The sequence below is a fragment of the Nilaparvata lugens genome, chromosome 3 (assembly GCF_014356525.2).
Source record: "Nilaparvata lugens isolate BPH chromosome 3, ASM1435652v1, whole genome shotgun sequence".
In the NCBI taxonomy this organism is placed as follows: Eukaryota; Metazoa; Arthropoda; class Insecta; order Hemiptera; family Delphacidae; genus Nilaparvata; species Nilaparvata lugens.
This window is the reverse complement of record NC_052506.1, coordinates 38,286,648-38,312,175: the sequence shown is the minus strand read 5'-3', so window position 1 is coordinate 38,312,175 and position 25,528 is coordinate 38,286,648. Positions and strand designations below refer to the sequence as shown.

Genomic DNA, 25,528 nt, shown 5'->3' with positions numbered 1-25,528 from the left:
GAAGAAGAAGAAAGAAGAAGAAGAAGAAGAATATTACTAACTCTCGCCTAGCCGCAGCGTATGCGAAGCAGCCTAATTTGTCATTTTTTTGTAAGCTTGGTTTGAAATTATTCATAGCCTCAATATTCCATCAATGCGGAATTAAAATAGTAATACAAGATCAGATCGGATTATTGGATTAAATTATCTTAAGTAGCCTATTTTCATAATTATAGACCTATATAATTATTTTTATAGAATTCAGTAGATTATTTGAAAAAAATGGTTTATTGTATGGAGTCCAAGTACCTACTCCAACATTCTTCACCTCTAACCTTTGAACTTCAGGGTCATGATTTCAGATTCAATCTGTATATGACAATTGGACAGTACATACTGGTAATTCTCAAGCAAATACTCAATCTTCAAGGATTATTCTATGATTTTTTGCATTTTTGTATTTCTTGCTTACATTTTTTACTATCTTGGAAAGAATGCTTTTCACCGACTTGACTAACCATTCAAAAATGACGCTTGATAAATTTCCTATAAGTTATGTTCAGCAAGTTCTGTGACATATTCATTAGTTTTCGAGATTTCTGCTCTTGAAAGTGTGAAACATTATCTAGAACTTTCATAGGCTACACTAAAACAGATAAAAATAATTGAAAATCAAAGTATCCTTTCAAATTATTTTCATAATTTTTGTGAGAAAATAAAAAAAAATGTAGAAAGGGTACCTAGTTGATTTTTCAATTTTTATGTAAATAAATGTAGCACCAAACGGAAAGTAATCAATGAAATAAATATATAAGTAGACTAGTGAATAAATAAATTTATATAATATAATAATTTACTATAATATCTGTTTTCTAAGTAATGGAAATACAGAGTTTGGTTTTGGTCCTGTTACCAATTTTCAATTCAGTTTATAAAAATCTGGTGTGGCGCACTAACACAACTTTCCTTGCCATTATGGAAAAACTGATCACCTGACGCTGGTGTTCCCGCGCATCTCAAGTCTACTTATAAACAAAGATCTGAGCCAGCTGGTGACAGGACAATAACGCTGGATACACACGAGGTCTGCTATCTCTTCATAGTGAATCATTAATAGAATCAACAGTTGCCAATAGTTTGCAATTGGATAAATTTTCTCGATTTTCGAGTTATTGTTAATTTTAGGTGAAAATGTTACTGAAATTGATTGTAGAGATTCTCATGCTCAATCTATTACACAACATTTTTTGTTTATTCTATTGAAGCTTGATATTAAGAATCTAAAATCAAACTTTGCATAGATGGGGCGGAGCTCCTGAAACTTTTACAGATATGGGACTTGTGGCAGTTGATATAGCTTATCATGACTATTTCAGGTATGAATTGATCAAAATTATTGAAGCCATTTTCGAGAAAATCGCGAAAAACCCTGTTTTTGACAACATTTTTGCCATTTAGCCGCCATCTGAATTGCATTTGATCTAAATTGTTTGTGTCGGATCCTTATCGTGTAAGGACCTTAAGAGTAGAATACCAAAAAACCGTCCTTTAAAATGGTGACTCAAAAAACGTCCATTAAAATGGTGACTCTTCACCGCCCTTAACCTCAGGTCACCAAGTTGACCAAACTAACCTCAAGGTCACCCAAGACGACCAAACCTAACCTCAAGGTCACCTAAGACCAAACCTAACCTTAAAAAAAAATGAATTGCTGATCTTTATTCCTCAAATCCTCTTCACCCACATCTAGTAATGAAAGAAAAAGTGAGCATCCTATAGAATAATTACAAGGAGCTTGAATATCCAAACAGTAATAAGATATCCCCTGGGTAGCATGTATGCTTTCAGATATGAATTCTAGAGTGTAATCAAATCATTGTATCACAAGGGATATATTTTCCCAGTTATATTTTGCAGTACAGCATCCAATAGTATTCAGTCACTGTCCGGTCACTGTTCAGTCACTGTTCAGTCACTGTTCAGTCACTGTTCAGTCAGTGTTCACTTACAGCTCACTAGAAGCTGCAATGAGCTTGGATATAGTTGCTAGGTATACATAATAAACAACAAGTAGCCTAAATAGATATTGTGATGAATCTTTCAAATAGATCTCATGAGAAGAGAGAAAATTGTGATTACCTTTTAAAATGAAAGAATTTGCTAAAGGAATAGTTAGCGACCGAGCGATAAAGCTTACTTATCAGTAACTGTATATTAGATAAGAGTACCGTTCTGTACTGAATATTTTCTAGAAAATTATTCAATAAAATTATAATTATTCTGCAAATAAAGCACGAATTATTTATGAATTGCTCATTGAATTTTGAGGTTACACTTTGTTTACTGCCGATCAGATGTTTAAAGCAGCCTGAACACAGCTGACTGATTCAAAGTATTGTCAAATGTCACGCCAGTTTCACGCAAGGTATAATATCATTTCTAAAAATTAAAAAACTATCAATAAAGGACCAAGAATTTCGAATAAAAAATAAAATGTATGTATTATCGTTGAAATTATTTATTACTTAAGAAATTATATTATAATGTCAAGTCTTATTGTAACTAACTAGGTCATAGCATGAAATTATATTATTGGTAAAAACTGCAGAAATTAATTATAACAGTCTCAGACATAATAAAAATTGTATAAGAATATAATTTATTAATTATTACTTCAACTGAACCACATGGTAATTAAATCTCTTTGGCAAGCCTAAGCCAATCATAGTGCATAAAAATAGCACCAAAAAGGTGATCGTTTGAAAGCAACACATGTTAATCTACTATCAGACAACAAACCTGCCTTATCATATACGCTAGCACATGTACATTGTATGAGAGGAACTATGTCTAGAAGATTAAGCAGTTTTAAGAATTACATAAATTGAATTATTATTGTAATTAGAGGAATTATATTCTACTGCTTGCCACTGACGTCATGTCTACGTCACAATCGTTCTACCAATGGCAAATTTTCATGCAAATTATTACATCGAGATTTTCAGAAGAAAGGTCTAGCCAAGAAGCTTAGAGAAAAAGACAGCACTTCCCTTTTGAAATCCTCACCGTTCAGATCTCTTTATAGTTACCAAGACCTATTCGTAAAAAATTCTTGTTCGATTTTATATGTTTTATTTGTGAGCCAATATTTTAGGCCAATCTATTTGTTATTTGTAAATTTATTTTCATCAATCGATAAATTAAAAGTTTAAAGTTAAATCATCCCTTAATTAATTTGGTGAAGGAAATATTAAATTAAAATTCCCCACGTGCTGAAACCGAAGCCTGGATTGCTGCCGACCAAACGATTTTGATCTAAAGAAGAAAACCACGACCGCCAAGGAATTTCACGTGAGTTATAAGTTTAAAGGGGCCCCAATCTACGCTTCGAAAATATTACAGTGCAGAAAACATAAATTTTTCTTCGTTAAATTATTGGCCACGCCGACAAGCGCTTTAGCATTTAAGAGCCTAGAATTTATTCATATAGAATTTCTAAGAATTTGTAGTTGATTAGCTATCCTCCGCTGCCAGAACCACGACCCCGAGCATTTTAAAAATATTTTATAATTCATTTTTCACTATTTTTTCAAAACTGTTAAATTTTATCAATTGTAAAATTCTGTCGAATCACGCATGATATCATGCAAGTACAAGAAAATTGCTAATCATTTTTGTTAATGTTAACCACTTTCAATCTGTAAATTATATTCTGAATCTGCACTGTGAGATCATATTTTATTATAATATATTCCAGTTTTGTTAATTCGTTTTCTGAGTTCGATTATTTCTTAAGCCTGTCAATTATTGTGTCTGATACGTTCTATATCATCAAGAACCGATCGAATACGATCATTGGAATAATTGAATTAAGCTGGATATTGGAACAGGTCTAAGTGGATGTAGCGAGTGGGGTCAGATCGAGATATTATTCTTTGTCCTTACCTGCTCATATATCAGCTTTTATCTGTTACCAACCTCGACTTAGGAGCGAAAACATCAATGTACAGCAGATGCAGCCAGAGATCATATAATTTCCTACAATAGAGCTTAAAACCCGACAAGACTCTGTTCTCGAAATATATTCGAACGATATCTGGTCCTTGTACCTATCTTAATCTTCGGAACTTATTAGAGACGCAGTCCCGTAAATTATCTACATCGGGATTTTTGCTCGACCTGTATGATTTTGTATGCTCATTCTTCACAGGTAATAATTTTAAGGTATCCGTATTCAGTGTTTAGCGATCGCTACACTGTTTATAAAAATTTCATCACTATACAATCTGTCATTAGAAGAATCAAGGGTGAGCGAGCGTTTAGGCCTCCCGCGATTCCGACAATTGTATTGAATCTTGTAGTGAATCAATCAGTCTGGTGTACACTCAGCGTCCACGCACGCAATTACAAAATTTATAACCTCAACACCGTTGATTTAGTACAAGATTCACCCTACATATGTGAAGCCGTTAAAAAACGCTTCACATGATTTGGCGCCCAACTGTGATAGGCATTGAAGAGGTGGATAATCGACTACAAGGATTATTTAGTTGCTCAGTATACTATAGCGCTGACAACGGGAAAATTTTTTGAAAAATTCATGGTTGTGAATTTCTTCAAATTTAATATTAACTGTTCACTGTTATATAAAATAACAAGACGTACCATACCCAATTTTTGAACAGAAAAGAAATTTATCGATTGATGAATTTTTAGAGGAAAAATCGAACTCAGAATTTTATCATGGTATTGTGTTATTCGAAGATTGGTCATATCATAAGTCATAGGTATAAGAAAAGTCATATTATTTTATGAATATTAGGTCTATATTGAAATAATTTATAAAATTTTACGGAAAAGAGGATTGAAGTTATCTACATTTTAAAAAATTTTTTAAAGCATAAAGAGGGAAGTAAAATTAAATCACGGATATATTGCGGAATAATTCAAACAGAACACTGCTGCTTTTATATAAAATTTTGCAAAGAATACTAGCCCTATATATAGAATTGCAGCAAGAAATTATAAGAGTAAAATATTTATAATAATAATAATAATAATAATAATAATAATAATAATTTATAAGAGGCGTACCTGTATTACCGCATAAGTGTCCATTGTGTATCCTGTATGTTCTTGTCATTTTTATGTTAACGATATTGCTAACTTGATTCATTTTATCACTGAACACATTGCTAAACCACTTTTTCTGTATTTCACTCACTACGACGCTATAACAATTTCTATTGGATTTCTTACCAATTATTTTGTATATCACATCAACACTTTCACGTTTTTTATTCACTACACCTTTTCGTCGCGTTATTTTCCGCAACCATGGCAGGAACGACCAGGTCAATCCAAGTCTGTCGGACACCGAAGACATCTCACCCGATTGTTCGCCGCCATCCGCATCTGCCACCGCATCCGCCAATTTCCATCCACATATACTGGATGACTTGTCGTCGACGCAGGTGGAGGAGAGCTGCATTCTAGTGGAAGATCCGTTGGCCGCCCAAGAGCCGGAGGATGAAACATCGGGAGAGCATACGGACGACGACGCCCCAGAAACAGGAACTCCCATTTCTCGCACCGTTGCTCGGATAAAGAACCAGCGGTTAACCGTTAACCATGCACCCGTTCCCGCCATTGACTGGACCCTCATCCTGAAAGAAATAAGGAAAACCAATGAAGCAATAAATAAAACAAATGCAGAAATAAACAATCTAAATGAAAAAAGCGACCAAACAAAAGAAGCAATAAACAATCTAAATGAAAAAAGCAAACAGATAAAGGAAGACAACAAATCAACAAAAGAAGAATTAAAAGAAGACAACAAACAAACAAAGGAAGCAATAAACAACTTAAATGAAAAAAGCGACCAAACAAAGGAAGAATTGAAAAGGGAAGTTCAAGAAGTAAAGAAGGTAAATGAACAGGGTTTGGCGAAGTTGAGTCAGCGAATGGACGGAGCATTCCGTGACACAGATAATACCATCAAAAAATTAACTGAGCGTCTGGATGAATCCATTGTGGAAACAAATAACCGATTGGATCAGATATCCCAGGATATGCATACGAAGGTAATCAACGCCGAGGTCACCTTGAAAGAACACATACGTGTAGAGATGGATACTCTGAAAGAGAAAGTAGTTGATCAGGCCAAACAGCATTGCATCAAAGCAGGAGAGCAGATAACACAAAGCGTGCAGGCCAAAGTAAATGAACATATCTCTACGTGTCAAAATGAACACGAGGACATTATACGGCGAGTCGAAGGGCAATTTGAACCGGTTACGACCAATATAACAAATTTGAAGAGCCATGTTAGCACCCTGAGTGAAAAGCAAACTACTATCAGCTCTCAGGTGGACAGCTTGACTATACAATACAGCGACCTGCATAGACGATGTGACACTGCCGCCGAGCAAAGGAAGAGTGCCGATGCCGAGGTCTGGAAAAGATTTGAGCAGACGGATACCCACATCACTCAGATGGAAACCCGCATAAGTCACTCTCGGGCCAACCTAGAACTGTCATCGCCCTCAGAGTCGTACAACACCACCACAATTTTTCAAAACCTGGGACATTTTGATGACACCTCAGCGTCTATGCCCCCAAAACCCTTCATCGAACAACTGAGATCTGTTCAAGAGCTTACCCCCACACCCTGGCCCATATGGAAATTCAAATTATTCACTCTGTTGTCCGGAGAACCCTTACTTTTCCTTCACAGACGCGCCGCCAAATTTAATAGTTTATCCGAATTCATAGATGCCTTCCTAGAGCAATATTGGGGACAAGATCGACAGCAAGTTATACTATCTGACATCGTATCTTGCAAATATTCACCTCGAAATGGCCAGACATGCACCGCCTTCGTATCAAACATCAGATACCAAAATTCACAACTGGATACACCTTTTGCCGAGTTAGCACTTACTCAGATCATTATCTGGAAGCTGCCTTACCCCGTACAGATGGCACTAGCGACTAGTCATGTTAAGACCATCAAAGAACTGGAAAATCATCTCCATGAAATCCAAGCAGTGCATCGCGAAGATTACAACTTCACTGTGCGACAAGAGCATCCGCATCAAGATCACCAACCCCAACAAAATACTCCTTCTTTTTCTAATGTCCGTCGTCCCTTTAATTCTGCCAATAACCAGGACCGCAACACAAATTTTCAACAGCGACTAAATAAAGAAAACCAACCAGAAAGTAGGAGGAATTTCCAGAACCACAACAAGCAGTCTGATACAAACCGGAGAAACGCATACTATCATGACGGACGAGACCGCATAAACCAACACCGTAACCCATACTCCAACAACGCCGCGCATAGCAGGAACAACAACTATAACCGGATGGGAAATGCGAGCGCGAATCAGCATCAAACGACGCCCAACGAAAACCAGGGAAGAAAATCGGATATGGCCGAGAAAACACAAGGGTCCTCAATGCCGCAGAAAATCTGACTATATGGAAATCACCCGCCACAGTCGCCCATCACCTGTTTACACACGGAGAGAAACGATAATCAATTAGCAGAAGAACAACCGCCAATTAAAAATACTGACCCGTTACACCCACCAGTCGAAATAGTCCAAGGCAAACAACCGAAACTCAGAGGAATCTACCGTCGTTGCCGCTCTATACGGTTTAAGCCTACTCAACCTGCAAAAATGAATAGAATGGAAAATCTGAACAACCTCACCAATCCAGACACAGGAAAAGAATCTACATGCCTTGCCGCGCTATATAATAACATCAGAGAAACCTTGCTAGAAGAAGAAAACTCCAGCATTCAAGAAATACATGAACATTTTCAAACCTATATAACCATACAAATAGCCAGTCTACAATTCAAAGCTCTCATAGATACTGGATCACAGGTCAGTCTAATCCAGAATGACTCATATTCCCGCCTGAAAAACATAACAGAAATAGCCACATTACCATTAACCTCAACCTACCTATCAGGTGTCACACCAGGACGTCGCCTCCGAATATCTAAACAATGCCTCCTGGAGATCCAAGTCGAAGGAAAGTGCTTCCCATACTCCTTCCTGGTATTGCCTGCAAATGGACCACACATTATTATTGGTGCTGATTTCTTAGCCCATTATAACTCAAACATAAATTTCAAAAATCTCGAACTGCAATTAATCGACAATAGCAACCGGACTAGTATCAATACTCAGATAATATTAAAGGCCAATGCGGGAGATGTAAGAGTAGTGAGATATCACATGGTTGAAGACTACATTCCTGAAAGAGAATACAAGGTGCAATACAGAGAAAGTGAAGAGAGTGAGATGATGAGTCATGATTCAGTAGATGACTACAGCTTGGAAAATGAAACACCAGATGATACCGACATTCTGATGGAAAAGTTACTGAATGAAATTGATAACAATTCTGAATGGGGGCTCGCAATCAAACAATCCATGAAAGAAATGTTCATAAAAAATCGTGCAGTATTTTCAGAACAGCCGGGATTGGCAAATCATTTTCAGTGCAAATTAGAGGTCAAACCACATGAGTCGTATTATAGAAAATCTTATCCCATCCCTTTTGCGCACCGTCAAGCAGCAGCTGCCGAAATAGATAGGATGGAAAGACTAGGCATTATCGAACCATCCACATCGCATTATAGTTTGCCTATTACCTGCGTTTCGAAGAAGGACGGCTCCACCCGACTCTGTCTCGACGCCCGCCAGCTGAACATGATTCTCGACGACGACCGTGAAGCTCCCGCCCAGATCGATCAGGTGTTGCAGACGTTCCATGGCAAGACCATATACTCCACCGTCGACCTCAGCGCCGGATACTGGCAGGTACAAGTGGCAGAAGAATCTCGAGATTACCTGTCCTTCCTCTTCAACGGCCGAAATCTCAGGTTCACCCGACTTGCCTTTGGGATCAGAAACGCAATGGCTATATTTATACGCTGCCTAAGACAATCAATTGGTGAAGACATTTCAGATTTTTGCGCTCTTTACGTTGATGATGCAATTATTTCATCACAGAGTGTGGCAGAGCATATTCAACACCTTGATGTAGTATTCGGTAGACTAATAAAATGTGGTATGAAATTAAAGTTATCAAAATGTGAATTTTTTGCCAAGAAAGTTAAATACCTCGGGCACATCATAACTGATAAAGGTATCATGCAGGACATTGACAAATTAGCAGCTATAAAAAACTTTCCATCTCCATCAAGTCGTAAACAGCTTCAACGTTTTATTGGTTTCCTACAATTCTATTGTCGCTTTAACAAACAGATGTCTCATTATACGGCACAACTGAGTCATGTTTTATCATCCTCTAAACCATGGACATGGGGGCTCAAGGAAGATGCAATTTTCAACCAGTTGAAGGATGCTTTTTTGAAAGCTGTTATATTGAATCATCCAAATCTAAACCAACCTTTTCATATAAATGTTGACGCATCGGATTACGCCTTAGGTGCGGAAATTTTTCAATATGATGAGAAAGGAGAAAAAGGAGTCATAGCGTTTTTTAGCAAGACTATGAATGCAGCCCAGAAGAAGTACACAGTCACGGAAAAAGAACTACTAAGCATTGTCGAAGTATGCAAGAAATATAGAACGTTGTTGTTAGGCCAAAAGATTTTTGTTAACACAGACCATAAGGCCCTGACTTTCTTCAAAACAGCCAAGTTAACCAACAACCGACTGTTTAGATGGTTTCTGTTGTTGCAAGAATTTGATCTAGAACTCACTCACCTGCCAGGTAAACGAAATCAAACTGCTGATTTCTTGTCCAGAGAAGGAAGTGACACCTATGCCAATGAAACGACATTCCAATGCTATGTAGCCGAAGATCAACCAGTGCCATTACCCTTCAATATATCGCCGCTCCTGCACACCGAACTCCTCACATCTGAAAAATTTAAAAGCGCACAATCAATGGACAACAAAATCACAGATCTCATTCGCAAGTTATCCAACCCTCCAGCAGAAGAATACCAGTATCTACAACGCTACACTGTCTTCAACGACCATTTATTTTATAAGGCTAATAAAAACTCCGATTTTTGGCATCTAGTCATACCACATACCCTGGAAAAGGACGTAATTTTGGAAACACATGAACGAATTGGTCATTTTGGCATAAAGAAAACAATACATGCCCTGAAAACGTGTTGTTACTTCAAAGGGTTGAACAAAAAGGTTACACAGTTAATAAGAGCCTGCGACATCTGTCAAAAAACAAAGCATAACCGTTTTCACATAGCAGGAGAAATGATACCTATCTTGCCCTCACAACCACTTGAATTAATATCAGCTGACATCTATGGGCCACTACCTCAGTCTATGCACCAAAAACGCTTCATTTTTGTTTTAACATGCTTGTTCTCAAAGTATACCATGTTCTTCCCTATTGGTAAAATCACTGGTGAAAAATTAGCCAGATGCATCACCGAAAGATGGACCAATGAAGTTGGTAAACCACAACGCATATTGTCAGACAACGCAACCTATTTTTGCAGTGCCAAGTGGAAACAAATTTTAGAACAAGCCGGCATTAAAACATCAAGAGTCTCAGCATACACTCCCAGCGCAAACCCAGTGGAAAGAAGAATGAAAGAGATTTCAAGATTTATGAGGGCATATAGCAGTCACCGTCATCAACAATGGGTCAAATATGTACCGTTCCTAGAACACTGCATAAATAACTGTGTAAGTGACAGTACCGGATACACTCCCCACGAAATTATATTTGGCACAAGAAACGAATCGTTCATTCAGAGCCTAATCAAGTTTCCAAATCCTGATAAACCTAACCCAAACTTATACCAACTGGTTCGAAATAGGTTAGACAAATCCGCAAAACAAAGGAAAAAATATCATGATAAGGCTACAAAGAAATTCAAGTATGAAGTCGGAGATGAAGTACTGGTAAAAGCACATAAATCTTCAGATGCCCTAGGCAAGTTAACCAAAAAATTCTTCCATCTTTACACAGGACCGCATCGAGTGACCGACGTTTCACAACACAACACCGTCAAGATTCAAGATTCCGAGAACGCCAATAATCACTGGTGGGAAAACGTAATTAATGTAAAACCCTACAGAAGAGCCTAACCAATAAACAATTTCAACTCATCTAATAAACAACAATTCACTTCAAAAGAAGAAATTGAAATCAACTTTAAGTCAAGAAATTAAAACTGAAAACAACTTAAGAATTACCAACCTGATCAAGCCATCCACCTCGTGTCATAGTCATCACAGAAACAATCGCCTAGTTATATCCGCACAACTGAAAAACAAAAACAAAAATTGTATTATCAACAGAAAATAATTGTAAATTAGAAATCAGATGAAGTTAGTAGTGAATAGGAGGAAAGAAAATAAACAAAGTTTATTTGAAAAAATGTGTAAATCTAACCTCGAAATACAGAATCGATAGAAAAATCTATTCAGAGTCAAAGCCTGTTCGATAATTTTCTTCGTCACACCAACCAATGTGTGCGAGATCATAGAGTCAATTTTAATGGAATCAAAGCAATATCGTTATTAATTATTGTAACCTATTATTTAATGTGAAATTATAAGTAAAAAACGCAACCAAAAATATATATTTATGTTAAATTGCACGAAATGCGCATGTTCTATGTCATATGAATGTATCTCTAAAAAGCTCAAAAGAAAATGAAATTCTTACCTTCAAATGTGAAATTTATTATTGTTGCATCAAAAGATCATGAATTGTAATTCAAATTGATAAATATAATCTTGAAAGCATAATATTTGTAACCAGCATTGATAAAAATCAAAAATCACTTCAAGTGTAACCCTGTTTGTACACAACGTACTAAGCGTAAAAAAGGAATTGCTCGAGTCAAACGGTAGACAATTGTCAAGTCACCGAAGTTAAATCACACTCTCACCCAATTTATGTAAAAGCCAGAACAAAGAGTCGAAACTTGTAATAACCATGAAAAATGATGAAAATCTATATTTGTTGCAAATACTGTTTGAATCCTAAGAGGATAATATGTGAAATTTTGTATATTTGTTATAGTTATGGGTCTGCTCATAAGCCACCCGTGAATGGAAGTTGTGGAGTTGTTTTAATGAAGGATCCAAAGAGACCTCATTAATTATTGTATTTCGATTGTATCCAATGGAAGGAACAATCAATTATTTATTTTCTCGTAGCCAAAAGTGCACGATATATCGTTTTTAGTGTTAAGTGTGGAGTTTTCGTAGAAGTAAGGAGATGAAATAGTGTATTCATCACAATATCGGATTTTTCAAATAGTCATTGTTTCGACTCGTCTCCCAATTACCTATTTAAAATATCCTGGGGGCTTTTGTGTGATGAATCTTTCAAATAGATCTCATGAGAAGAGAGAAAATTGTGATTACCTTTTAAAATGAAAGAATTTGCTAAAGGAATAGTTAGCGACCGAGCGATAAAGCTTACTTATCAGTAACTGTATATTAGATAAGAGTACCGTTCTGTACTGAATATTTTCTAGAAAATTATTCAATAAAATTATAATTATTCTGCAAATAAAGCACGAATTATTTATGAATTGCTCATTGAATTTTGAGGTTACACTTTGTTTACTGCCGATCAGATGTTTAAAGCAGTTCGAACACAGCTGACTGATTCAAAGTATTGTCAAATGTCATGCTGGTTTCATGCCAAGTATAATATCATTTCTAAAAATTATAAAAACTATCAATAAAGGACCAAGAATTTCGAATAAAAAATAAAATGTATGTATTATTGTTGAAATTATTTATTACTCAAGAAATTATATTATATGTCAGGTCTTATTGTAACTAACTAGGTCATAGCATGAAATTATATTATTGGTAAAAACTGCAGAAATTAATTATAACAGTCTCAGACATAATAAAAATTGTATAAGAATACTAATTTATTAATTATTACTTCAACTGAACCACATGGTAATTAAATCTCTTTGGCAAGCCTAAGCCAATCATAGTGCATAAAAATAGCACCAAAAAGGTGATCGTTTGAAAGCAACACATGTTAATCTACTATCAGACAACAAACCTGCCTTATCATATACGCTAGCACATGTACATTGTATGAGAGGAACTATGTCTAGAAGATTAAGCAGTTTTAAGAATTACATAAATTGAATTATTATTGTAATTAAAGGAATTATATTCTACTGCCTGCCACTGACGTCACGTCTACGTCACAATCGTTCTACCAATGGCAAAATTTTCATGCAAATTATTACATCAAGATTCTCAGAAGAAAGGTATAGCCAAGAAGCTTAGAGAAAAAGACAGCACTTCCCTTTTGAAATCCTCACCGTTCAGATCTCTTTATAAGTTACCAAGACCTATTCGTAAAAAAATTCTTGTTTGATTTTATATGTTTTATTTGTGAGCCAATATTTTGAGCCAATCTATTTGTTATTTGTAAATTTATTTTCATCAATCGATAAATTTGAAAGTTTAAAGTTAAATCATCTCTTATTAATTTGGTGAAGGAAATATTAAATTAAAATTCCCCACGTGCTGAAACCGAAGCCTGGACCCGCTGCCGATCAAACGATTTTTGATCTAAAGAAGAAAACCACGACCGCCAAGGAATTTCACGTGAGTTATAAGTTTAAAGGGGCCCCAATCTACGCTTCGAAAAATATTACAGTGCAGAAACATAAATTTTTTCTTCGTTAAATTATTGGCCACGCCGACAAGCGCTTTAGCATTTAAGAGCCTAGAATTTATTCATATAGAATTTCTAAGAATTTGTAGTTGATTAGCTATCCTCCGCTGCCAGAACCACGACCCCGAGCATTTTAAAAATATTTTATAATTCATTTTTCACTATTTTTTCAAAACTGTTAAATTTTATCAATTGTAAAATTCTGTCGAATCACGCATGATATCATGCAAGTACAAGAAAATTGCTAATCATTTTTGTTAATGTTAAACCACTTTCAATCTGTAAATTATATTCTGAATCTGCACTGTGAGATCATATATTTTATTATAATATATTCCAGTTTTGTTAATTCGTTTTCTGAGTTCGATTATTTCTTAAGCCTGTCAACTATTGTGTCTGATACGTTCTATATCATCAAGAACCGATCGAATACGATCATTGAAATAATTGAATTAAGCTGGATATTGGAACAGGTCTAAGTGGATGTAGCGAGTGGGGTCAGATCGAGATATTTATTCTTTACCTGCTCATATATCAGCTTTTATCTGTTACCAACCTCGACTTAGGAGCGAACACATCAATTGTACAGCAGATGCAGCCAGAGATCATATAAATTCCTACAATAGAGCTTAAAACCCGACAAGACTCTGTTCTCGAAGTATATTCTGAACGATATTTGGTCCAAGTACCGTATTTTAATCCTTCAGAACTTATTAGAGACGCAGTCCCGTAAATTATCTACATCGGGATTTTTGCTCGACCTGTATGATTTTGTATGCTCATTCTTCACAGGTAATAATTTTAAGGTATCCGTATTCAGTGTTTAGCGTCCGCTACACTACTTATAAAAATTTCATCATTATACAATCTGTCATTAGAAGAATCAAGGGTGAGCGAGCGTTTAGGCCTCCCGCGATTCCGACAATTGTATTGAATCTTGTAGTGAGTCAATCAGTCTGGTGTACACTCAGCGTCCACGCACGCAGTTACAAAATTTATAGCCTCTACACCATTGATTCAGTACAAGATTCACCCTACATATGTGAAGCCGTTAAAAAACGCACCACAAGGTGTATTTGAGAAAGTATCTTTTGTGATCAATTATTAATGGAATGACTTGAGATTTGGAACTCGAAGTCCTTACAATATAAGGATCCGACACGAACAATTTCGATCAAAATGCAATCCAAGATGGCGGCTAAAATGGCGAAAATGTTGTCAAAAACAGGGGTTTTCGCGATTCACTCAAAAACGGATCCAACGATTTTGATCAAATTTATACCTAGAATAGTCATTGATAAGCTCTATCAACTGCCACATATCCCATCTCTGTAAAAATTTCAGGAGCTCCGTCACATCTATGCAAAGTTTGATTTTAGATTCCCAATTATCAGGCTTCAGATACAATTTAAACAAAAAATTTCAAGTGGAAAGGTTGAGCATGAGAATCTCTACAACTGATGTTTAGTAACATTTTCACCTAAAATTGAAAATAAGCTCGAAATTCGAGAAAATGTGATTATTCAATGCAAACTGTTGGCAAGTGTTGATTCTATTAAATCATTCACTATTAAGAGATAGCAGACATCGTGTGTCTCCAGCGTTATTGTCCTGTCACCAGCTGACTCAGATCTTTGAATAGTAGACTTGAGATACGCGTGAACACTAGCGTCAGCTATTTTATTAAAAATAATAATAATTATTTCATCCTGATTGCTGAGGTACAACAGTAATACATGGTGAATGACAAAATATATAGTGAAAGCATATAACATTAGGGTGAAATGTTATTGCTTTCTTTGAGGTTTTTGATTGTTTCTTGTTCTTCTCTCTCCCTATGGATTCTTGTTTTCAATGATTATTTAGCATCATATGTATATATTTGTTTCATAATATGAATATCTTTATTTTAGGTGAAATTTTATTATTCTCTTTGATGTTTTTTAATTGTCAGTTTTTCTCTAAGGATTCTTGTTTTTCAATTATTGTTCCAACATCATATTTATTTTATATTTATATTGTATAAATGTATTTTATTTATGATCAATTCTACTTACTTTATAGCGAGCTCAATTCAATCCTTATCTAATTGGGTGCTAGTAAATCATTATTAAGGCTTATTACTCTCATCGTTTACTTTATCTAATAATTTTCCACTTGATTGTAACATGTAAGTTAAATGCGATACTTTCAAAGAGGCTTTACAAATTCCTAATTTTATCAGTTGTTAATTGCAGTAATAATTGCTAATATCAGTTAAATTAATATTCAACTTTCAAGCGGCTTCACATTGTTTTTTTCCTAAATTCTAAATAATGTGAGCTGGCCGGTGCGCTGACGAGATTTAGAAGATAGTCATGGATAAGGATGATTATCTCGAGCGACCAATTAATGACTGTTTTGAGTTCAATAATATTGTATATTACAATGCTTTCAATGATACAAGTGGTGATTGTCGTGGGTCGAATAGTTTTAGCGTGCTGCATCTAAATATTCGTAGTTACAATAGAAATTTTGACGAGTTATTAATTTTATTGCATGGAATCAAAACCAAATATAGCTGTATTATTCTAACAGAAGCCTGGCTTAGAGATGATAGTGACCTTGTGAGTATTGAGGGCTTCAGGTTTCTTCTTTCCTACAACAGAATCAATCAGTGTGAAGGTATTGTAGTATATATCGATGAATCTTTATCAGTAACTAGTAACCAGCTGATTGTGGGAGGAGTTGCAACCTGCCTCGCTTTATCTTTCAACTGGGCTAACTGTCCTTGTCAAATTTACTGTATTTATCGCAGCCCGTCTTCATCACTATCAGCTTTTAACAACGGACTGGAGGGCTTATTCAGTACTGAAGACAGACATAAATGATCACTACATCACATGCCTCAATATCAATTCAAGCGATTCAAAAACAAACAACTCAGATAAAAACTATTATAAGAAAATAAACTGGCCAAATATAACAGATTCCCTTAAAAACGAAACCTGGCAAAGAGTATTAGAATCAACTGATGTAGATACCGCTTCTATCAATTTCAATAGCATTATACTGGAAATATTGGAGAAAAATACAACAATTCATGTTCACAAAGCAAAAAGCAGAAAATTGAAGCCTTGGATTACGGGTGGTCTTCTGTCATCCATACGCCGCCGTGACAAACTAGCTAAAGAGGCCAGAGCAAACCCACAAAATGTGTTACTCAATTCAAAATATAAACGATATAGAAATACATTGAAGTCATTAATCAAACGCGCGAAATTCGATTATTATAAAATTAAAATACAAGAATCTAACGGGGACCCTAGGAAATTCTGGGACATTGTTAACGATGTTGCGGGACGGCCTACAGGCAAATCTAAATTTCCCTTGAATGCTTTTGAGGGACATAGTAACACTGCACCCCCCTCTTCCGAAGATATCAAACAAATAGGTAATGAGTTTGATAGGTATTATGTATCAGTCGGTCACGGGCTTTCTGAGGCTCTCGACCCCGCCGGTCCACTTGTGGTGGACGACGCTGACCATGCCGCTGATTCTATGTTCCGGCTGCGGCCAGTTACACGGCAGGAGCTTATTGAGGTGGTAGGGAGCATTAACGGCAACTCTGCGCCGGGTAATATACCATCAAAATTTATTAAAAACAATATTGCCACTTTGATTACTCCCTTGCTTCATATAGTTAACCTCAGCTTCAACACAAATAAATTTCCAAAACCATGTAAAATAGCCAAAGTGCTACTAATCTATAAATCAGGTCAAAAAAACTTAACATCTAATTACAGACCGATTTCTCTACTTTGCACCTTATCCAAGATCATTGAAAAATGTGTTAAATTACAGCTTGCTGATTACTTGGAGCGTGAGAAAATAATATCAGATCTCCAGCTCGGTTTTATAAAGGACAGGAGCACGTCTCATGCATTTTTTGAGTTTTCTAAAAACATAGCTAAGGAGATTGGAGATAGGAGACGTGTCCTGGTTACTTTCCTGGACCTAGCTAAAGCATTCGACTCCATAGATCGACATAAGTTAATTTCAAAATTGCATTACATAGGTGTTAAATCGTTGGAGTGGTTCAAAAGCTACCTGGAGAACCGCATCCAATACGTTAGTATAAATGGCATTAACAGTGAAAAGGCTGGAATCGACTATGGAGTGGTTCAGGGAAGTACACTGGGGCCGCTTTTGTTCATGATATACATCAATAATTTAGAGAAGGTTTCCACGGGTGGCAGGTTGTTCCTTTTCGCTGATGACGCGGCGGTGGTGTCGTCCGGCTGCACGTGGGACGAAGCTTACGAACAGGCGGGGGCCGACTTGGTCAAAATCAAACGCTGGTTGGAGCAGAATACCTTAACATTAAATGTAGAAAAAACCAAGCATCTGCCAATATTTTTCAGAAGTGACAGTGACCCTGCTACGAGACGGCTGTCCCTCCACTCCTGTGGTGACCTGCAGTCGGTGGACTGCGGTTGCAATGTCATAGAGCGTGTGGAACAATACAAATATTTAGGTGTAATAATTTATCATGAATTATCCTGGGTTTCACACATTCAGGGAGTTAAAAACAGGCTTAGAAAACTCATTTACGCCTTTTCGCAGCTTGGAGGGGTGATGACTGTGGGTCAGTGTAGGACGGTTTACTTTGCCTACGTGCAGTCGTTGCGCCAGTATGGTGTCCTGGCGTGGGTGGGAGTCTCGGCCGCCGCGCTGCATCCACTAGCTGTCACACAGAGATCACTCATCAAAATAATTCTAAATAAAAATATCCGATTTCCTACTGAACAACTCTACACCGAATTTCCTGTTCTTGACATAAGACAAATCTACATTAAAACTTTTCTTATTTTTATTAAATCGTACAGAACAGAAATTTTCAAACAGCTAAACCATAACTACCCCACTAGACATATGCTGAATTTTGGGTTTAATACACCTAGAGCTACCTTTACATCGGTCGATAACAACCCATTTCGTATTGCTCACCTACTTCATCGCAATCTTCCAATCACAATAAAAGAGGCTGAGGGATGCAATGTTGCTAACTACAAAAAGAAGATAGTCACATGGTTGCTTGGTATTGGTCGGGAGGCATCAGAAGCCCTCACAAACTCGCCCTATATGTAGATTCTGATTCAAACTCTGTGATGCAGCACTCTGAACATTATAATAAGTAATTTAAAAACTTTAAGAGATAGGTACTCCAACATAATACTAATTCTTTAATAAAAGAAACCCACGACATCATGCTCTGTTTATTAAAAAAAAAAATTAATAATTTATATTTATTTTTCTTTATATAACATATTTCCAATATTGTAATAGTTGAGTGAGAATAATATTAAGGTAGAATTCTGCAGAATTTTTTATTTTACAGTTATTATAGATAGGAATTCTTCCCATAGTCTATGTGGGGGAATATTTATTTCCTGAAAATATTTGTTATTGAATTGAGATGTAAATGTTTCATTGATGTATTTTTTGATGGAAATAAATTGAAATTGAATTGAGCTGATCAATTTTCATAACGGCAAGGAAAGTTGTGTGAGTGCACTACACCAGATTTTTTTAATTGTTAAGTTTCTCATTTACAACTAACATTTTCTCAAATACTAATAACTATTTTCAATTAAAACTGATATATAACTAATATCTAACTGATTTCTTACTCAAACTAATACTTTCTGGAGATTATTCGCTGAATGTTGTGTAGGATATTTTATCAGATAGTAATTATGATTTTATTTCAATCATGGCTTGATAGAGAAAGGAAACCATTGATGGAAGGTTGAGGATTAAGACCGGTGAGGCCATTTCTATATTTTTATGATGGTTACCTTCTATAAACACATGCATATTATGGCTTGTTGAAAGCCTAAACAAAATCTGGTCCACAATTCACTATTGCTTATGAATTGCTCATGAATCTATCAGCCTGGTGTATCGGAATGTTGATGGGTGGGTACGTTTCGAGGTTAATGAAGTGCAAAACTGGATGTACTCGAAGCCTCATCTCGATGAGTAAACCGATTGCACGAAACAGATCACTTGTTGATTGCGTCGATTATTGTAGGATAGATCGAGTTTGGAAGGTTTCGAGTTGCAGCCTCTGAAGGGCAAGCTTGTAATGGGTAGAGAGAGATGGTGAGAGGTTGAAATCACAGAAAATGAGATAGTGGAATGGGTATGTGAGTATGGACGGCGTCGAGTTCATAACCAAACAAGTTGGCCGCGTATATAGAAGAATATTTTGATGATATGCAGATGCGAGCGGGGTTAAGGAACTACTTGAATCAACGGACACGCACCTGGACCGGATTTTAGTTCTACTTAATTCCAGCATTAACATTCTGATGGCACATTAAAACCCCTTGCGCGCATATCGCTTCTTACGCGAACTGATTCGTCCGTCCGACATGTCACTGTATAACTGAGTGCATTAATTTAATGGCACTCGTACATAAATACAGCACTGCCTATCTACACCAGACTGTCCATGGCTGCAGCACGACATTAGCCGAAATTACATTGTAGATATCAGAGAGTGCCTCCTCGCATTCTACAAACTGTAACCAGCCACTTCACGATCTCTGCCCTGCTCTGCACTGATCTCTTACCATAATCCCCCGCGACCTTTTTACCGAGTAACTTAACTTACCAAGTTACTTTATTTGTGTTAAATGTCATCTGCACAGGACCAAAACCGGTCATCGCTATGGGAAATGTTACCAAAGTAGTCTTATCTGTTCTGTTAATGTTGAAAATATCCATTCACGACAAGTTTCGCCAATATAAATTGTTCTATTTCATGTTGGGTAACTGGAATAGCGTATACAAAGTATCAGACTTATGAATGTGTTACAACGCACCAGGGTAATTTTCCAAAGATAAGACAAGTAATAAGATTACAGATGGACATGATCCATTGACAGTTTTCACTACTAATATACTTTTCAAGCGTGATGAAAATCATTTAAATACTTCCCTGATCATGATTTCATGTTGAAATATCATAACTTCTTTATGAATTCTGGATTTGAGGTTCCATTACTGACGTAGGCCTGACTGTTATTATTAGAGTTAAGATTTTTCTGAAGAATCAATATTCCTACTCAAGAAAGGCCTTAGGGTATTCCTCCAACAGTATCCTAGATTGCTAGAGAGTCACACAATTCCAATACAAAAATGAGCGCTACCTAAGAGTGTTTTTCAATCTGTTCCTGTTTCACAAGATTTGAAATGTGAATAATATCAAGTCGTCTATTGCTGTTAGAAATGAATGCGTCTCTCATCGGCCACGATAAAGACAGACTTCGCTCCTCCCATCAAGTTTATGCTGTTTCTAATAAGGCTACATGAGCCTAATCTTCTAGCTAATGAACGTAACTGTTTGTCTCAGGTAATTCAAATAACTTTGGAATTTCAATTCGGACCGTATCTAAATATATTCAAATTGAATCAAATCTTTTCTGTGTTTAGAACTCGTTTGCTAATGAACCAGACACTGAATAAAGTCGTAACTGCAGTTAGATTCGAACCGGAGAACATTTACTTCTCACTTCAATTCGATTTTGCCAATTAAGGCGTAGAACACTTTTGATGTGCCTGTGAATCTGGCACAAAAACACTCCCCAATTATAAAAGACAACCATCCTTATTTCGAACTTATTTACATTCCTTGTTTTAGGAATTTGATTTTGTTCATTAATCACACGTGTGTTGCAGCAAGTTTCCCTCTAAATAGACTTCGAAATTCGGTATCAATTTTTTTGGAAGATTCTCTACGAAATAATGAATACTAAGCTGGAAAGAAAGCTAGTAAGTCTTGTTCTATTCGAAGATCACTTCCAGGTAAAATTTATTTTCATTCATCCAAGACATTCCGACTTTTGCACATGAGGGAAATTATAATCATAAAAATAAAAATAGAAGCCATTGAAATAGTTCTGACTCTCGTATGATTCACAAGATGAAACGAAACTCAGTATAGTAATACATGTTCTTATTAAGTCATTCAGGCTGTAAATCCACTCTAGAATACCAATCAGTGCTTAAATCACTGTCTGAGTTCCGTAATTCTAATTGTCAGTATTCACTCTACAAATTTTGTAAAAATTGCCCGCTGTGTCATTGTCTGCTATATATTCAATAATAAAATTCACTTTACTCTCTCCCAGTGTTGTGTGTCTACAGTCGAAAGTGGCACCTTTTGATGAAATAATAAAATCGGTCGATTTAGTTTAGTGCCAGGAGTATCAAAAGCTTCTCCTTCAGAAGCGCGAAATTCATCAATGATACCTTTTCAAAAGAGGACTTGGCCTGGATTAAAATTTCTAGTAGCCGAGGACAGAAAAATGTGCCTTAATGATATTCAGTCAATTTTGTGCAAGAATGTAGTTGAAATGATATTAGTAGAGGATGAAATACTGGTTACATTTTATTTTCCTCACTCACAGACTCACAGACTGATCACAGACTCCATATTTATTTATTTATTTCTATAATCACAATATCAAATTAATGATTGGGAGAGAATCAACAGGATAAACCCCCCAAAACTGTTTCTCTCCCTAATTTTGATATTGGAACAAACATTTCTAATGTCCCCCAAATATTTGAAATTATGAGGTTTGAAGTTGGAATATGGAGGGAGAGAAAGAATTGGTCAGTAACACACACATGTAATGAATTCATTGGAAAAGGAAATTGGTGAAGAATGACATGCAAACGTTGACTATTTTTGAAAGTTCACTCACCAAAAATATTTTTTCTCGACAGATGAACAGCTCGAATAACATCACAGTATGATGATACCGTATGCAAATGCACGCTAAGCTGGAGAATAAATAAGGAGAGAATGTAATGAACAAGTTCCACTCCACGTAAGCCGTAAAAATAATGAACGGCTGGGTAAGAGACTAGTTCTTCCATCAATATGCTATTTCTTGAGCGTAAATTATGTTTATCGCTGAGATTTTCGGCCGGTGAGACGTATGATAAATACTTTTCTCCACCAAACATGAGACAGAAACAACTATCTCTCTCTTGTCTTGTCATCTCGTCTTTCAATTTTCTCTCAAAGTATTAGGCAAACGTTTTTGAAATCTTTGGAATAAATGCTTAGCATTCAAATTTATGTAGGTTATAAAAATTGTGTAGTTATTTGCCTTAACAGAATTGAAGTAGCTCAAAACCTGAATAGGAGTAAGCAGATGTATTAAATTTACAAGATTGACAAAATACCGTTGACTTACCTTACGTTCAATGTTGTTATTTTTGCACTTTATATTTTAACGGCAATTTTTATGATAATTAGATGATTTCATCATACCCCACAGAATTCTGGTGTGTTTCGCTTTCTCTTAACCAGAATATATATCATTGGTAAGAATGTGAGCCATCCATTTTGGAGGAAGAATAAATATATCATGATATTTTACTCATACGTGTTTTGGGTTTTGGATGAAGATACATTTGGGGATTCAAAAACCCCTCAAATATGAAAATTGAGGTGCATCAACTTATGCAAAAACAACACAATGAAATATTTCATATTAACTCATTAGAGCAATCTATAATATAATAAAGGAAGGAATTGGATAATTCATGCACGGCATAGGATATACACAATTAAAGCATCATCACTTATGAACTAATGAATTGATCAACTTGCTTTCACTTCATATTATATTATTATTATGAATTATTAATTGATTATTATTATTAGAATATAATGTAACACTTTACTCCTCCAGTCAAACCTTCTTTAGAAGGTTTTGGAGAATTTATATTTCGTCTGGTGTTGAAAATGTCTGGTGAAATTTTTCACTGAAAAGGAATTTTCTCATCATTTGACATTCTTGCTTTGTTTATTAATCTTCAGTTTTTGTTTGTAAGATTTCTTTTTATAAGTGTATTTTTCATTTTTGTTTGTTATATTTCCTGTAATAAACTCCCTTCTTCTGGAGGTACCAGGACGAAGGAAAAATGAGAAAAAATATTATATTATTCATTAAGGTACGTCAATTATTAATTTCGATAAAATATGAAGTCATGATTTTATTTTCATGTCTCCTGGACATGAAGAGATTCTACAGCACTAAATTTTCTCCAATGTAAAGCACTGGTTACCTGCCAGTATAATACGAGTGATAAAGTTCACACTGTGGATGAATTATAGCTTCCCATGACAAATGGTTTGCATTTCAAATACTTTCAATCTATAATATTCTGTACTGTGGAAAGTGTCAGCTTGCATACCGTTTGATGTTATGATCATCACAAGTTCCAGCGAGGTAATCTCTTGTAATCAACTTCTCATAAGATTTGAAAGACTTATTTGCAGAAGTGCTCGAATATCTGTCTTAATTATGAAAAACAAGATAAGAAAAAATTAAAAATGAATAAGTATTATTAAAAATATTTAAAAATTAAATTTTTTGAATATTGAATTTTCTTTTTATTCTAATGATTTCCATAGGCAGAAATCCTCCCTGATATTAGTTTGATGTGACGTAATTCAAATAGAATTTCCGAAATGAAAAATTTTATTCAAACAATCATTCGATTCTGAAGTAAGGAAGAGGAATAACATGTTTGTTAACTTTAACAATCAGAAGCAAATTGATGAATGACCAATTCTCACATGAAATAATGCTAGTTTGTCTTTGGTTTGACCTGCAGACAAGAAGTAGGCCTTCATGTATGACGACTCAGTTCTGCAATTTGGTGAGCGTACACCCTCGACGGGTGGAATTGGGATATAAGCTGGGTCATAAATAGGAATTACTGTCGAAATGAAATAAACTGATCTCTGAAGAGCAAGAGAGAGAGATAGATGATTATTAGGGGGATTGAGGAGTGAGGAGGAATGGTGACGAGTGGCCAGCCCTGATAAGGAATGAAGGAAGGGGGAGGTCTGGCTGCATAACAGCCCGGCGCCTCTCCCCTGCTAAACGCAGTACATTCACAAGCAATTGTCTGGCCTACAGGCGCATTTACTAGTTCAATGCCCATTTATATCTGTATCCTCATAAGGGATCATCATTCATTTACTCATTTTCGCCAATAGATGAATACACTGCGGAAAAATATACAGGAATTCGACCAAAATTCTAATTTCTTGAAATAGTACAAGCTCAGGCTTTGAAAATTCTAAATTTTGAACATAAGAGCTCATAATGAAAATAATATATTTTTCAAATTTCTATGGAGAAAACTATTAAGATTTAAAATAATTTGAACACTGATTCTGGTATTTTAGATTCACCATACTGTATATTCACTTGTTCATCAGTAAGTTTCATACTAAGTTCCGTTTGCACATTGAAAGCTTAAACTGAATTGAATCAGCTAGTGGTTTATTTTCAATATGAATCACATTATAGCGAACGGATATTAACATATTCCGTTTACACATATCACATAGTGATATATTCCAGTTTAATCTGACCAATGTGTAAACGGTCCTGGAGTGGTTATTCTAATGTTGCTATGTCCTGTAAAGGAGTTTTATGAGTAAGGAAAGATACAGAATAATACCAGCAATCGAAAGAGTTCACTCCATACACTGATATTTTATTATATTCTACTAGCAGATAATCCATGCACCGCAAGGGTCGAATTAAAAACTTGACAAACTGAAAACTTGACCATCTGAAATCTTGGAGAATTCAAAATAGACCTATAACAATCCTTGGTGAATTCAGAATCTTTATGCGAAATTCCAAGTGCATCAGTTGAGTAGGTCAGACGTGATGATGCAAAATTTATACGTATACGTGAATTACCTATCCCTTACATGTACAAGCCAGTTCTTTCCTTTATTATAGTATAGAATGGATGATGATTC

General features: G+C 35.7%; 2 protein-coding genes across 10 annotated transcripts in view; both read right to left on the bottom strand.

The window, feature by feature from the left end:
* Window positions 1–25,528, bottom strand: part of LOC111054417 (voltage-dependent L-type calcium channel subunit beta-2) — a 312,670-nt gene that overhangs the window by 204,557 nt on the left and 82,585 nt on the right. The window lies entirely within an intron of this gene.
* Window positions 7,886–11,269, bottom strand: LOC120350420. Its single transcript, XM_039423735.1, has 4 exons — window positions 11,209–11,269; window positions 9,735–9,891; window positions 8,654–8,899; window positions 7,886–8,061 (listed from the first exon to the last, which is right to left on the bottom strand). The coding sequence occupies exons 2-4, from the start codon at window positions 9,844–9,846 to the stop codon at window positions 7,955–7,957; spliced, it is 465 nt and encodes a 154-aa protein (XP_039279669.1). The 5' UTR covers window positions 9,847–9,891; window positions 11,209–11,269; the 3' UTR covers window positions 7,886–7,954.

Bases quoted from the DNA above. Each gene is read 5' to 3' on its own strand.
- LOC120350420 (XM_039423735.1), bottom strand. From the start codon at position 9,846: ATGGCACTGGTTGATCTTCGGCTACATAGCATTGGAATGTCGTTTCAT. The intron at 8,900-9,734 runs GTGAGTGAGTTC...CTGATCCCAAAG, and splicing joins TGATTTCGTTTACCTGGCAG to GCAAGTCGGGTGAACCTGAG. The intron at 8,062-8,653 runs GTAATAGGCAAA...GTCCATTTGCAG, and splicing joins CGTCCTTCTTCGAAACGCAG to GCAATACCAGGAAGGAGTAT.